We start from the raw sequence: 12836 nt of genomic DNA, 5'->3' as shown, positions 1-12836 counted from the left end.
TGTGAATGTGAGTCTGCTCCTATCTGTCTTAGATGAAATCTAAGGAATGGGAGGGAGTTTACGTGATATGAGCTAGCACAGCGCTGTATAGGGTCATTAAACAACTATTTTTAGAAACTATTTTCTTTTAAGATGCATTTATGATATGTATCTATACAGCTTTCTCCCCTAAGTGTCTGGGATTGGAAGCAGTATGAAAAGTCATTTCATGTTTAAAATACCATCACAGTCTCCTGGCTGGTGATAAATAGGGAATTTGACACTAGGAAATGCTCCTCTATTAATCTGATCAGCTTTTTTGTTTGTTTTTTAATTTGTCCCTTTAGAAATGTTCTCGTAACCCCTTGGACACAATTTTTTCTTTTTCCTCCTCAGAGATCCTGAGATGATATTGAGTTACTTGGGAAATTAGATTTGTCAGCTTTATTTCTGGTTGCTGTCTACATTAATTTTATAATTAAAACCCAAAGATGTGTGTCTAATATGTATGAATCTACAAAAAGCAGAAAGAGGAAGTATGCTTAAGCCCATACAAAAGAAGCAGTTTGACACGTGTCAGTGTTACGTTTCAGTGCAAGAAAGGAAATATTTTTTTTGGCACAGAGCTCAAAGAACATGTAGGCAAACCAAGCAAAAACTCATGAATCTGAAAATTAGTCTGTGAAGTGTTTGTAGTCACAGTCAGTTTTTGCTAAAACATTCAAATACAAATTATTGGATTGCAGATTTGGTATGCATTAAGGGGTTTGCTCATTTATACATCTATTACATATGTTACATTTTGTATTTAAAGCTGGGATAGGGAAGGAGAAAAAAGTTTAATCAGGGAACTCCTCTCCTACCCACATCCTCTCAGCTACATTTTCCCCCTGATTCTGATCATTCAATAAATTTTAAGCAAGGGGAAATACATGTTTTCCCCTCCTCTCCTCTATTCTAGAATATCTGGCATTATTATTCAGCACATACATTATAACAAGCTATTTGCTTTGTCTGCAGCACCACGACCTTTGTGTGACTTGCTTCTTTCGGAGGTGGTGTGAATAAATCACTACCTGCGAGTGTTGGCAGTGGCAGCGTTCTCTGCTGACTGATACCTACCCAGAGCGGCATTGCTTTCACGGGGAAGCAGCAGCAAGGTGGTGCTCTGCAGATTTAGGAGCATCCTGGGCAACAGCAGTCGTGGTCCCCATCACTGAAAACCCTGCTTCAAGTGGCAACATTTACCAGCTGTTCCCTTGTTTCACTAAAATTGGAAGGCTCTAGGGAGGCTGACAAGCTGTGGTCTGGCATTTCCAGTGAGCCACAGCTGAAGTTGGGTCCATAAATTCAGTACCCCCTTAACGAGGTGGTAGTGCAGAATCCTGGACTGGATTGAACAGTAGATCTGTCTGCTTGAAAACCTAAACTGGGGTGAGATAAAGTCATTGCCACAGACATGCTCTGTGTTTTGAATAAAGTAATCATTGGCTGGATATTGTAACCTTTGATTTTCTACCAGCTACCTGTGGGGGAAGACAAAGTGCACTTTCCCCATTCTTGTTCCCCTTCCGATAACTGCAGTATCATGCACCTTGTCATGATGCCTGAAAAGCAGAGCATCCTGAGGGAAAGGTGGGAGCTATTTCTCCTTTTCCAGCATGGTTGGACTGTGAAGGCAAGGACCAGCCCTGTTTGCACGGGACCTGTTGAGCCAAGGCTGGATTCTGCCCCTACCTGCCAAACGCCAGACTGAAGTTTTGTAGCTACTTCCCCAGTCATATGGCAGGAGCCTTGAGTCACACTTGCTGTCTTGAATTGAGGTGCTGTAGTGGTGTCAGTGCCTGAAACTAGGTACTGGTAATCCATGGTCTAAGTCAGGCACTACAGTTTGGGTTTCTTCTTTCTCATATTTGAACTAAAATTTAAGTAACTGGTAGCTTTTTGGTCTGTCAGGACAAAATGACTCTGAGTAGGTAGCCTTTCATCTTTCAAGACTAATTAATATTGTGCATTTATATAAATCTTTATAGGTTCTCAGTTGCAATTGCTGGTTCCTTGCTTCTTTGTAAATTGGACAGGTTGCCATTTACATGTAGATTTGCCCTAGGTATGAGATTGTCATTATATGTATTTTATTATGTGGCTTGGTAGACATTTTTCCTTTGCAATTCCCCTCTACCCGTATGACTTCCAGTAAAATAAACAGAAATTATATAATGAACAAATTAAAAGGTGTGATGTGCTGAGGAGATAAGCTATAGTCCACTTGAATGGTCTTGATACCTCACACAGATACGTATACAAACCCACATCAATCTGTAGACAAGATGAGAGGTGATAAGGGCTGGATTAAGAAGACCTGAAGAGAGGTCTCCTCAGAAGCCTCCTCCTTAGGAAGAATGTCCTACCCGTCCATGTCCTCTGCTTCAAGGCCTGGAATTCCTGTGTTTCCATATGTTATGCAGAATGCAGGTGAGTGATTCCCAGACTTTGAATTCAGAGGACCATGGTTATCAATCATGGCTACACAAAGGTATGCCACAAAAAGATATCTGAGGACTAGCTGAAAACCCAGCGGTGGCCTTAAGGGTGCTGAGCAGTGAGGTGTGTACCTACAGCTGCAGCTAGAGGATCAGTCTGGCAGGTGTCCTCAGAACATGCTGGATGGATAAAACCTTGCACAAAGTGATGGAAACTGGGGCAGTGTGACAACTTGCTTATCCAACAGTTCAGCAGATAAAGTGCTCACCTGGACAAGGAAAAATCGGGCTCTGCTCTCCGGACTATGGCATGAAGTGGTGAGTGCCTCCAGTCACAGGATATTCTGTGAAGTTAGTCGAGTGGCTAAAATCTCTCACATCCTTAGCTCTATGTCCACATTCCAGTGAAAATCCTGATATCGATGGCTTTTAAAAGCAAATTCTTGGTAGGAAACATGCACTGTCTGGCTGGGTTTTGGAGTGTTGCTGAATAGCTTTAAAATTGGTTTCAGTCACAGATTCCCTCGCTCGTGTATTTGTTTGGTGACAGCTCTCAGACACTCAGTAGTTCAGAAAGTGAAGGGGCTGTGGCTTAGCCCAAGTCTGTATTGTCATGTAACCCATCTGTGATTGACAAGAACTTTTTAGTAGTGAGTTATACTTCTATGACATGGCACAAAGTGCTAATTTCCCAACACCTCTGCTGGGAGAAGAGCCTTGGTATTCATGTATAGCTTTAAACTTGTCCATCTCAGCTGCAAAACTGAGACTTTGTGTATCAAGAGTTATTTTCTTTGTTACTCAGCTCTTGATGTGTGCCGTTTAGCTGGGCTCTTGTGGGATTTTGTGTTGCTTTTTTTGCCAGCCTAAACATTCTCATTTGGTTTGTTTCACAATGCATCAAATAAAGAGAGTTAATGAAAACCTTACTTTAGATTAGTTACACAGAAGAACAGTAGCATTGATCTTGGGATTGCCCGCAAGGGACCTCTTTGTAACCTTCCCAAAGCTTTGAATTACCCACATGACTTAAACTCTGGAACAGCTTTTGCTTTCCTCTGAACGTTGTTGCATGCCTGGATTGGGGAACCTGGGACAGGTACAAGCCAAATGGGTCTGGGAGCTGAAACCTTATTCTGGTTATTTCTGGAAACCTTTTTGCTGCTCCACCTCCTTTGGAAATTGGCAAATAAAGTCATTTCAAGGCTTTTAGCAAATTTAGGAAGAAGGTGTCCAGGTTCTTTTTTCAATTAGGATCCACCCATTCTTGCTGCAGATAATTCATAGTGTTCTGTTGACAATACAGCTTGTTAACTGCCTGAAACAAGGCTTGAACTACTTCAAAATAAACTTTTCAGAAGAAGAAACCACATAGAAAGAAGAAGTCCAGAAGAAGAGAGCCCAGACGGTAGCATATCCCTTAATCTGGGAGCAGTAAGTAGAGTATATTGAGCTGGACAGAGGCTGTACAAACACAGCTATGATGTCTCCTGTGGCCAAACTAGCCTGTTCATGGCTAGCGTGGATATCTCTGCACAGTACTGTGTGACAGTCACATCACTAGTTAGCCTTTGATTAGGGCTCTTTGCCCAGATCCATCCAGTTTACTTTCCATTGTCTTTCTCAAGGCTGTGTATGACAGAAATCTCATTGTTCTTGAAAGACAAACAAAAATTTGAAGTCTGAATCCTGAACATGTACAGATTTCTTGCTGGTTGCACGACCAATATACATCATTGAACTTCTGACCATCTGCCCGTGTTCTATTGCTGTAAATAAAAAGCTCTGCACTGCAGAAAAGCAACAGTTCTGAGTTGCATAAACGAGGGCCCAGTTGCCTTTCACCCGGACACGCACCTCCATGTTTTTCTTTAGACGTTTGAACTGCAGGGACCACAAAAATCAAAGAAAGGCTGTAAATCCTGCTCTTGACTGTAAGGATTTGAAACAATAGGGATTTCAGCCTCCACATTGAAATCTCTTCAAAGAGGAAGTGAAGTGCTTATAAAAGATAATACTTTTTTTCATTGCTGCTCCATTTCCCCATACTAACTTTTGCTTTAAGAGCATCTCATGGCTATAAACTACAGAGGGTTTTCTTTAGACTTAAAAATCATCGCAAAACATTCTGTGTGAACATAACATGAGCTCTTTTTCTGTCTTTCTAATAGGATAAACCTCTTCACCAGCTACGTACTTGCGAATCTTCTTGCTCATTGTGAAGGTTGAGGGGTAGAAGGGGGTCATCAGGGCATGCTTCTTCATTTGTACTTCAAGAAAGGCTGCCTTCCCCTCCTCAGACATTGGATAACTTCCTACTAGGACAGCAGGATATCCATTTTATAGATCAGAGATTTGAATCCAGCCCTGAAACCGAACTTTTAACTAGCAGAAGTTCTGTGGCCTCAAATCAGGGTCAAATGTGCATCCTGCAGATGTCTCCTTCCTCTGCAGTTTGCACAGATGAGGCAAGGACTTCATAGGGATGGAAATGAAATGGCAGGTGATTTCTGTACACCTCTGCTGGGACAATATTAGATGTCTTCCCTGTCCTGCCCTGTGGACAAATAAAACATCTGTTTCCACAGTTGTCAATCAAGAACCTCTCAGGGTAGGAAACTTGTTTTAGAAAACTTCTGCTGTTGAGCTACCACCTGGCTTCCTTCTCTGTCGATATGTTTTATTGTGCAAAACGGGCTTCCAGTATCATCCTGCAAAGCAGTTCCTGCCTTGCAATTCTTTATTAGACAAATCAGCCTTGAACTGGTGGCATGATGTTTATCCATGGCTGTTCATCTTCTGAAGACAAAAGTGTAGATTCTGCTCTGATGAGACTTTAGCTTTTTTGTCTCCATCTAACCACGTGACAAGTTCCACCAAGGTGACAGCCAGTCAGAGTAGAGGTGTAGAAATGACATCCTGAAATGAGTTTTGACTGCCTGGCAAATATTCACTTTCCATGAGTAATATGTGTCCTGGTTAGCCTTCAAGGACAAGAAAAATTTTTTTGCTAACATCACCATTCTCTATCAACCAGTGAACTGTAGAGCTAGAGATGCAGATTTCTCTTCCTGGGGGGCTCCTCTGCCATTGGAAGTTAGTATTATTTGAGTCGCTTATTTCTGGGACAGGGCCAACTGCAGAGTGGTTTTGGAAGGTTCCTCTTTAGAGAGTGTCAGACACAACACCCGCCTGAGCTGACTCCATGGGCACAACCAGCTAAGGAAACACACAAACTCTCATGCATTCAATAGCACCATACTTTGCAATGATTTTTACCATGAAATCTTATCTCTTTTTCTTCCCTGTTGCCCCTCTTACTTTATAAAAGGCTTCTGGGATGTCTTGGGATTTGTGTGGGTTTTCTGATGGAACGCCAGGTTCTAACAAAATCCCTCCAGTCTCTATTTTTAATCCTATTTTATGGTCTTCTGTTGCTCCACTCCCCTCTGTGAAATGCAAGTCAGCTTTTAACGTCAGCAACCCGATCTGCAGAGTGTACAAGTTTTCCAACCTCCTCCCCAGACACGAACAGGCTAATCAGCTGTATTCATGAAGGAGCAGTGGTGAAAACAGAAATGCACCAGAGGGTTAATTTTTAAATATAACACCTCTCATATGGGAACATTTTTCTGGGGAAGGTTAAAAAAAAAAGAGAAAACTTACCTATTTAAGTGTATAATACTATTATACAGAGCTATTTCACAGCAACTGCTTGAGAAAGAATCTCTTTCTGGTCTTAGAGTCCTGGAATAGCCCTTTAAATTCACAGCCTATCGTCTTCCAAATTAACTGGTCTTTGCAGACAAGCCCTTGGCTAACTTATTCTAAAACTCTAAAATAGACAAACCAGTGTCAACGCCAATGCCCAAGGGCCTGACTCAGCCATCTTTTCACATTAAAGGCATTATGCCTTGACTGCATCAGACCTTTAAAATGTATCAGCTAATATGTGCTAATGACACGCATTTAAACCCTAGTCTAGACAAAGCCTGTGCAATTGCCCTCTGAATGCTTGATGCCATCAGCTAACATCCTGACAGCACATCTGATTACCCCATTTTAATCACGCAAGGCTATAAACATCATAGAATTATCCAGACTTTCCCCGTAGCAAAGAACAAACCCTGGAGGCCGTGCATGGGCTCTAAGCCCCAAAATACCCTCATGGGGTGAGACCTTTGCCCTTGCACAAACAAGCCTACCAGTGGGGATGGAAAAGCCAGGCTTTAGCATACAGAAACACATCTATGCAGAGGAATCTGTTACACCAGAAGGATGAAGAATATGACCTAACAGCGATTTACTTGGACTACTGCTTTGACATTTATGATTAGCTAATAGTCTGATAGGAATAGGAGGCAAAGAGCTGAATGGGAGCAGAGATGTGACTTCATGTCTGTACACCGAGTCGATCAAACTAATTCATGTAACAGCTTTTCTCTGCACATTTTAAAACAGGTGTTGAAAAATTGGAAAGGATATTAAAAAAAAGGATGCAATGATTTGAGGAAGAGAAGAAAAATGTTTTATAGCAAAACACTTAAAAGCTCAATCTGTTTAGTTTATGAGAAAGAATACTGAGAAGTAAATAGACTACAATATCTTCACGGGGAGAAAATATGCAATACTAAAGGATTATTTAATCTTGCAGAGAAAAGCAAAACTGGCTAGAAGAAGCCAGAAAAAATCAAGTTAGGAAGTAAGGACACAATTTTGACAATGCCAATCTCTTCTAACAAACCATCAAGCAAAAAAATACCTTTTCCATCGCTTGATAACTTTGATTACGGTTGGATGCTTTTATGGGAGATGTATTTTAATCCACCATATGCTATTGGGATCACTACAGAATTAACTGTGACAGGGGTAAGATACAAGCAGTCCAAGTGGATGATTTTTTTTTTAGGCTTCTATGTTATGTATATAAAAGTACATAAATTGGCAAGAAGTACTTACCAGCCAGAAGTCTGAGCAAATGGTTATAATATGGCTGTGGTAGGATTGCAGGAGTGCTCCCTGCTAGGTTTAAAGGAACACATATTTTTTTCCTCTTGCTGCCCCCCAAATATTCCTATTGAGAGGGAGCATGACATTGGAGTCAGCCCATTAAGTCTGAACAGGCACAATATTTATTACCCAGTGTGAGGCAAAACACTTAATCAAAGGTACTCCTGAGCGTATCCATTTGATTTTGTTTACAAATTAGGATTTGCACGTATTCAATGTAATGGGTTTATGCAGTCAGAGGATCTGCAGCTTGTAAGCATAATTTCCTGATTCGGCTGCTTGTTCAGTTGACTTACTTGTTTTTGAAACATTCAGTTTTAACTCAGTAAGTAAAGATTCACCCTCGGCAGTCCAAGCAGTCACACTGACTGTGCTCTGGAAGAAGGAATGGCTTCCTCCAGATCGTGTCCTGCCTTATAGGCACTTAATACCAATAAATGTAGGAAGATTTCTTTTTTCCTGATCATCTCAGCAGTTGCTGCCAGAGGAGATTGACTACAGAACAGAACCAGAATGAATTTGCTGCTGTTTCTACTTTCTTTTTGAGGGAAAAGTTAGGGTAAAAGAGCTGCAGATCTTATCAGGATAACCAGAGTGACAAGTCAGGGGACAACTTGTACCCTTTCACAGGAAAAAGAAGATAAAAGCTTCGCACTTCAAATGCTGAACTCTGAGATGCATTTGTTAAGTGGACAAAGTGGACATCAGTCCTGTGTCAGACCTGGTGACGACCGCTACTGGAGGCACAAAAAGAATCTATCTCCCAAACCAACCAATTCCTTTCCCTCTTCCTCTCCCCAAACCTCGTTCCCCAAATCAACTCACATCAGTGCAGACCATTTTTGTCATACTGAGTGTCAAAGCCACTCTGATTTTAAATAAAACAATGCTTGCAAGAGCAGAATTTTGACTTAAACAAACCACCCAGAATGCTCTTACAACAAATTTTCTAGCTTTAGATTCCACAGCATTTACTGTACATGATCTGTAGCTAAATGTAGCATAGCTTGATACAGGATTTTCTCTAACTTTCAGTATAGCTGTTCCTTAAGTGAATGTGATGCTCTGGCAGTCGTGAACATGCAAGTTTAGCCTGAAACACGCACACTTCAATAAACAATTAGACTCCACTATGTGCAACAGCACAAGGAGATATTAGAAATTTCCTTTTTAGTAATGGGGATAATGCAGTCTTCATCAAACATTGCTATCTCTTGTGGGCATAAAATGCAGTTTAGCAGAGAGGTTACACTCATCTCCCTTGAATGTGCATGGTGAAATGCACATTTGTCCAAGAGGTTTTGCACAGCGTATCTCTTAAGCCTTCAAGTGGGAATCAAATGCAGTGCAGTAAGAGGCTGATCCTCTAAACTGATGGAAGTCAACCCTGCCACCACTCCAAGACAATTCAAAGCCAAGGATGAGCTAAGAAGCATTCCTGGGAGGAGTTCAGGCCAATTGAGCTTACAATTCCCTGAAAAATACCCTCAGCGTGTTTGGGCAGTTAGAAATCAAATCTTTTCCTGCTCCACTAGTCCCTATATGAGAAGAGGGGACACTGCTATAACTTTCTGCCATGATGTGCAGTTGCATGTCAGGCTATTGCACAGTCTCACCTCTTGAGCTCGTGGTTAGCCTGATGATGTGGTGTCTCTTTGGCCTTTCCTTCCCCTCTTTTCTTTCCCACTACCGTTGTGAGGATCCTGCTAACTGTAAATGGCTTTGAGTCTTTGCCAAATATGCATCCTCCTTCAACCTGACTCAGCTGGAGAAATTTGCTTTAGGTCTTGCACTGCCTCATTTCACTAAGTACCACTTGGCCACCTCAACATCTTCCTTTTTCTGGGGGAGAGTACGCCGACTCCTGCTGCAGCTGACCAAGCCTCTGTTCTGGTCATCAGGATAAAGTGACATAGAGAAAGACTAGTTGTCTTTTCCACCATACTGACTTCTTCTTTTATCATAGTTAATTGGCATCACCTCACGCCATTTTCACAAGTTGCTTTGCTGCAATCCCCAACAGTGCTAAGAAGAGCACCATCACCCACAGCCACGGCTCCAGGGGCTTACAGCCATCCTCCAGTGATACACTTCATATGGAGTACGTCTTTCTGGGCTACGATGGCATCAGATTGACTGACACTACTGCTCAGACAAGCTGCTAAAGGGTGCTTTGCCAGAATTTAACGTTGGCTTGCAGAACATCACTATCTTCTCCATATATCAGTAACATAACTGCAAGAGATAGAATAGACTGTAGATTATAGACTATTTCAGTTGGAAGGGTCCTATAACGATCATCTGGTCCAAGTGCCTGACCAATTCAGGACTGACCAAGTTAAAGCATGTTATTAAGGGCATTGTCTAAATGCCCACTAAATGCTGACAGGCTTGGGGCATCGACCACCTCTCTAGGAAGCCTGTTCCAGTGTTTGACCACCCTCTCGGTAAAGAAATGCTTCCTAATGTCCAGTCTAGATGTCTTTCAAAGGTGGCTTCCTTGATATTCATCCCATTGTATCACTTCAGGACCCCTAGCTGGATCCCCCAACGTTATTATAAGGACATTTCAGCAGCTAAGTGATGGAGCTGAGCATTTCAAGCCAGTTTCCGCCAAAGCCACAAGCACACAATGTTAAAGCCAATTCTGGGGCCCAACCTAATCCTCATGAGGATCCCCCTGAGTTTCAAGGTCTCAGCTGATATATTACAATATTGCAGGATGCCTACATGCTATTTATACTTAAAGTTTAGATCTTCTATGGTGGTATCTAAAGGCCAGTGAAGGAGGTTCCCTTTTAGCTGGTATACACAAGGACTAAAAAGTCACTCTCCTAAAGCACTTAGGATCTAGACAGACGTGAAAAACCCAGGAAGGAAAAAGGAAGAGAAAACACATGCAGAACAAATATGGTGACTAGGTTACAAGATCCTGTCAGTTTTAAGATGTTTTGTGGCTATCTGGGATTGGAGTTGTTTTGTGGGAGAGGAGAGAAGCTGAAGGGAAAAAAAAGGAGGACACAAGAGAAAAGAGAGGACAGAATATAGTGAATAAGTATGGCACGAAGAAAGCTGAGGTGAAAGTTTTCTCACATGTCTTTTCCCCAGCCTAAGTGCCATCCATACACATTTATGTTACAGTACTTAAATAAGAGCTGTCAGACCTAACACACTTTTGCCTGAATTATTCATAAATCTGTATGATGACAAGAGAAGAAAGAATTGTTATTTGGATTAAACTAGTTAATTTTGATTAACATAACTGGCATATAATTACTAGTTTCACCCAACTAACTTATCTTAACACAGGTTCTGTAGTAACCATAATAGAGATGTATGTTCTTTAAAAAAATTTTTGTGTGTACTGGCTGAAAGCAGAATTGTCTCCAATCATAGACCTGCTAAGCCTCTTTCTTTTTCCCTTTTGTACACAACTAACATTTCATTTAATATTTCTATATTCCAGGTAGATACCAGAAGAGAAATAGGTCCTAAAGCAGTAATCACTAACAGCCATGTAGGAGAGTTCCTTCATGACTAATTGCATTTGACATTAATTGCTGTTTATTGAAGAACCTGAGCGAAACATCACTCTGACATGTATCTGAATACTCCCTGCATCTGTTGCAATTTGCCATATTTCCTGCTGTTGGTGCCCCACTTTATAGGGCCAGCTCTCTTGTGCCTGGCTCCTCTGCCTACATAGAGGTGTGACTTGGAGGGGGCTGCTGTTTCTTATCCAGCACCATGCTACATGCTGTACTGATGCAGTTCTTTGAAGTAGGGCTCTGGGAGGAGCGATTCCTTCCATGCTCTCCTGGCTTGGTTGATACGCACACTTCTGCTTTCACTGGCTTTTACAGGAGTGCTGGAGTACTGTGTGTTTGACAGTAAATCCTAAATGATAATTTACATCGATGTCCCTACTTAAAGGACACCACCAAAAGTGAGTTATTCCTTTCCTCGGCTGGCCAAAGGCCAGAAGCATTAGCTGGGAGTTACAAGGAGTAACTAATTGGATGCATCGCGACTGCCCAACACCACACTGAAAATGAGAAATCTGAAGGTTCATTTTTAACCTGACTGCTTGTCTGAAAAAACAAATTAAATCTGTTCAGCTAAACAAAGGTCCACGCTGGTACTTCCTCTCACTGATATTTGTAATTATTTTAATCTTAGCTAATATTGCAAGCTCTTTTTTGATTCCTAATTAATTTAACCAAGTTATCTGCAATTAATAGCTTAGGTAGGAGAAAGATAAGTGCCAAGAGACTCTTGCTGGATTGATAAAAATTCAAAAACATCAGAAGAAAAACTTGCACAAACAATATGGTAGAAGTCATATTTATTGATAAAAATTAATATATCTGCTATAAAATTTGTAACAGTAATGCAACTGAATATTTATTTTGATGCATAAACCTGAATGTTACATACCAAATACAATACAGTAACACTGGTTTCCTCCTTATTTACATGTTTATGAAAATTGATATGCAATCCATGTTAAAAGAACTTGTAATGGAGAATAGTTACATTAGAAAAATAATATTCTTGATAAAGCATTCTTGAGGACTCCAATCACATTTTCAGGCCTCTTTCAATAAGGCAAAAATCCCTGGTACAGCATATAACTTAATTTACAAAATACAATAACTTCAGACGCATCTTCAAGTTTTCTTTTGGTATGCTTTTCCTCACTGTAAAATTACTCAATTTTCTCACTAAACAGAAAGAACTTTCAATAACAAAACTTAATGAGTTCTACTACATATTACATATACATCGCTGTAGCTTAGCGACCGTAACTGGGCAATCTTTCTCCTTAACTGTTTGCTCAATGAGCTTTTCTTAGATGTAGGACATGTAGTATCTTGAAATCATTATGACTGTGGTATCTTTCTTCAGTTTTCATAGGAAACAGATCTGTCACATTTTGAAACTTTTTTTTTTTAAATTTTATTTTATTTTAGGAACTGGTGCACAACTACATTTCCACTCACAAGAGAACGTCACAAATGTAACTAAAATTAGGCTTGGATAACTTTGAAAACATACTACTATGTGCCCAAACCCAAATTTCTTACTTTAATACTTTATAACCCTGCCATGCTCTAGGAATTCTTCTGCATAGCTTCATTACTAGTCACAGTCAGATAGTTTTAATTCCTTCAAAGGCACAAAACTTCCACCTCTTTTCCAGTGTTGCTCCTACACCAGTGAATTCTTGTTTAAACATGCGTGGCAGTCTCATCAAAAGCATTTCTATCTCATTTGCAGAGATCTGAGAAAGAAATAAAGGTAAAATTAAAGTGAGAAAGCCGCCCTGTAGATTGGAACGAGGAAATATGAAGAACAGAAATA

At 40.7% G+C, this 12836-nt stretch overlaps 1 protein-coding gene across 1 annotated transcript in view; it reads right to left on the bottom strand.

Annotated features, from left to right (window-relative positions):
• Positions 1–11802: 11802 nt before the first annotated feature.
• Positions 11803–12836, bottom strand: part of ENOX1 (ecto-NOX disulfide-thiol exchanger 1) — a gene marked incomplete at its 5' end in the record, with an annotated part of 43996 nt that continues 42962 nt past the window's right edge. Inside the window, one exon of the mRNA XM_009574144.1 lies at positions 11803–12756. Within this exon, the coding sequence (XP_009572439.1) occupies positions 12625–12756 (132 nt within the window). The remainder of the gene's footprint in view (positions 12757–12836) is intronic.

The sequence above is a fragment of the Fulmarus glacialis genome, unplaced genomic scaffold, assembly GCF_000690835.1.
Source record: "Fulmarus glacialis isolate BGI_N327 unplaced genomic scaffold, ASM69083v1 scaffold3343, whole genome shotgun sequence".
NCBI lineage: Eukaryota > Metazoa > Chordata > Aves > Procellariiformes > Procellariidae > Fulmarus > Fulmarus glacialis.
Note: the sequence above shows the minus strand (reverse complement) of the source record. Positions and strands in the feature narration are given on the sequence as shown.